This window comes from Dendroctonus ponderosae, unplaced genomic scaffold, assembly GCF_020466585.1.
Source record: "Dendroctonus ponderosae isolate FM_Combo_2020 unplaced genomic scaffold, Dpon_F_20191213v2 Dpon_F_20191213_1, whole genome shotgun sequence".
Taxonomy (NCBI): domain Eukaryota; kingdom Metazoa; phylum Arthropoda; class Insecta; order Coleoptera; family Curculionidae; genus Dendroctonus; species Dendroctonus ponderosae.
In genome coordinates, this window is record NW_026017110.1 from 1263409 (window position 1) to 1265009 (window position 1601).

Below are 1601 nucleotides of genomic sequence, written 5' to 3' on the forward strand. Positions count from 1 at the left end.
TGCTGCAAACAAGACCATTCTGTAAAATCGAGTGAAACTATATGGACCAAAAGGAGTAATAGTAAAATCTCAAACACAAAATAAATTCACCTTCAATAGGTTTTATGAGCCAAGTAGTAAAACTTCCCAATTTCCTCTCCTAGTTATCGGAGTTATCCAGTGCATTAAGTGCTTACTTGGTTTGTTTTCAGTCGTAATAGAAAGTCTAAAAGACGTTAGAGTAACGGTTCCTGAAGCAGTGCGGATGCGAGAGACCATTACTTTGCAATGCGCGTTTGACCTGGAAGGTGAGCCACTTTACACCGTAAAGTGGTACAAAGGCAGCAAGGAACTCTTCAGGTTTATTCCCAAGGAACTTCCCAACTCCAAGGTGTTTGCTATGCCAGGAATCGAAGTGGATGTATGATACTAATATTAATCTTCCCCCATTCCACTGTTAATTTTTCGTACTGTTCCAGTTGAGCAAAAGTACCCGAAACGAACTAGTGTTAAGAAACGTGCAACCAGAAGTAACTGGCAGATACAAATGCGAAGTTTCATCTGATGCGCCCAATTTTTACACGAAAATGGATTCCGGTTACATGTACGTGGTCGGTGGGTATTTCAACAGTTTCATCAATGTTTTTTGTTGTCGCCGCATAGCACAGGCAATATTAAGCGAAATTATGCATTTGAAATAGAGGATTTATTGCCGGCAATCACGAAATTATAATCCTGAATAGGCAGCTGCAGGAGTTCGCACATGTGGAATACAATTCTGATTAATATTTAAACGACTGCCACTGCTATGTAGGCCATTTGTTACTCATTTGCCAAAGAGGTCAATAACGCAAGTTACTGGAATTCGAGGCTGAAAGTACTTCTGTTCCAGACGCCCCCATTGATGACCCTTCATTGACCATAGATAAGAACTTGGTGGACATTGGCGACTTTGTAAGTGTAAATTGCACGACTCTGCCTTCGTTTCCCTCGACAAACGTTAGTTGGTACCTGAACGGAATTAAGGTGAGTTTTACATACTACAACGAGTGAAAAATTTAATATTTACACTATTTTTACACGTCCAAACAACCCTTGAAAATCGAGCACAATTCGAACCATCTCAGCCGCTGCTTGAAGCATTTAATAAGAATTTTCGGAAAACCGCTTTTCAGGTTGCGCCCAGCTCGATGCAAAAACTGGAAGTTACTCCCGAGTTATCGACGAGCAATCGAAAGTATTTCATAACGATATCCGGAATGGAGCTGCAAATAACCGAAAGCACATTTCAGGTCAGAACTTTCTGCTTATGTAATATTTACGTTTTTACAAACTTCTTTTTGGGTATTTCGCCTCAAAAATGTTTGTCTTTAAAAAAGACAGAATTTCCTCACGTCTTTTATTACAGATTGATAAATAGTGCTCCTATTTCGCAATAAGAACGAATTATTTATCAAAAAAAAATTTTTTTTCAAATTTTAAATTAGACAGAGTTTAATTAAATTCAATTTCCTTCTTTGATAATTTATTTCAAATTTGTTATACTCACAAAAATTTGCATTTTCGTTGTTTACTTTCACACTTTAACAAGATATGATACACATTGGATTTTATATATTTCA

The 1601-nt window shown here is 37.4% G+C and overlaps 1 protein-coding gene across 1 annotated transcript in view; it reads left to right on the plus strand.

Moving 5' to 3' along the window:
• Window positions 1-191: 191 nt before the first annotated feature.
• Window positions 192-1601, plus strand: part of LOC109538124 — a gene marked incomplete at its 5' end in the record, with an annotated part of 3060 nt that continues 1650 nt past the window's right edge. The window contains 4 exon segments of the mRNA XM_019905211.2: window positions 192-400; window positions 459-594; window positions 872-1005; window positions 1155-1271. Of these exon segments, the coding sequence (XP_019760770.1) occupies window positions 192-400; window positions 459-594; window positions 872-1005; window positions 1155-1271 (596 nt within the window).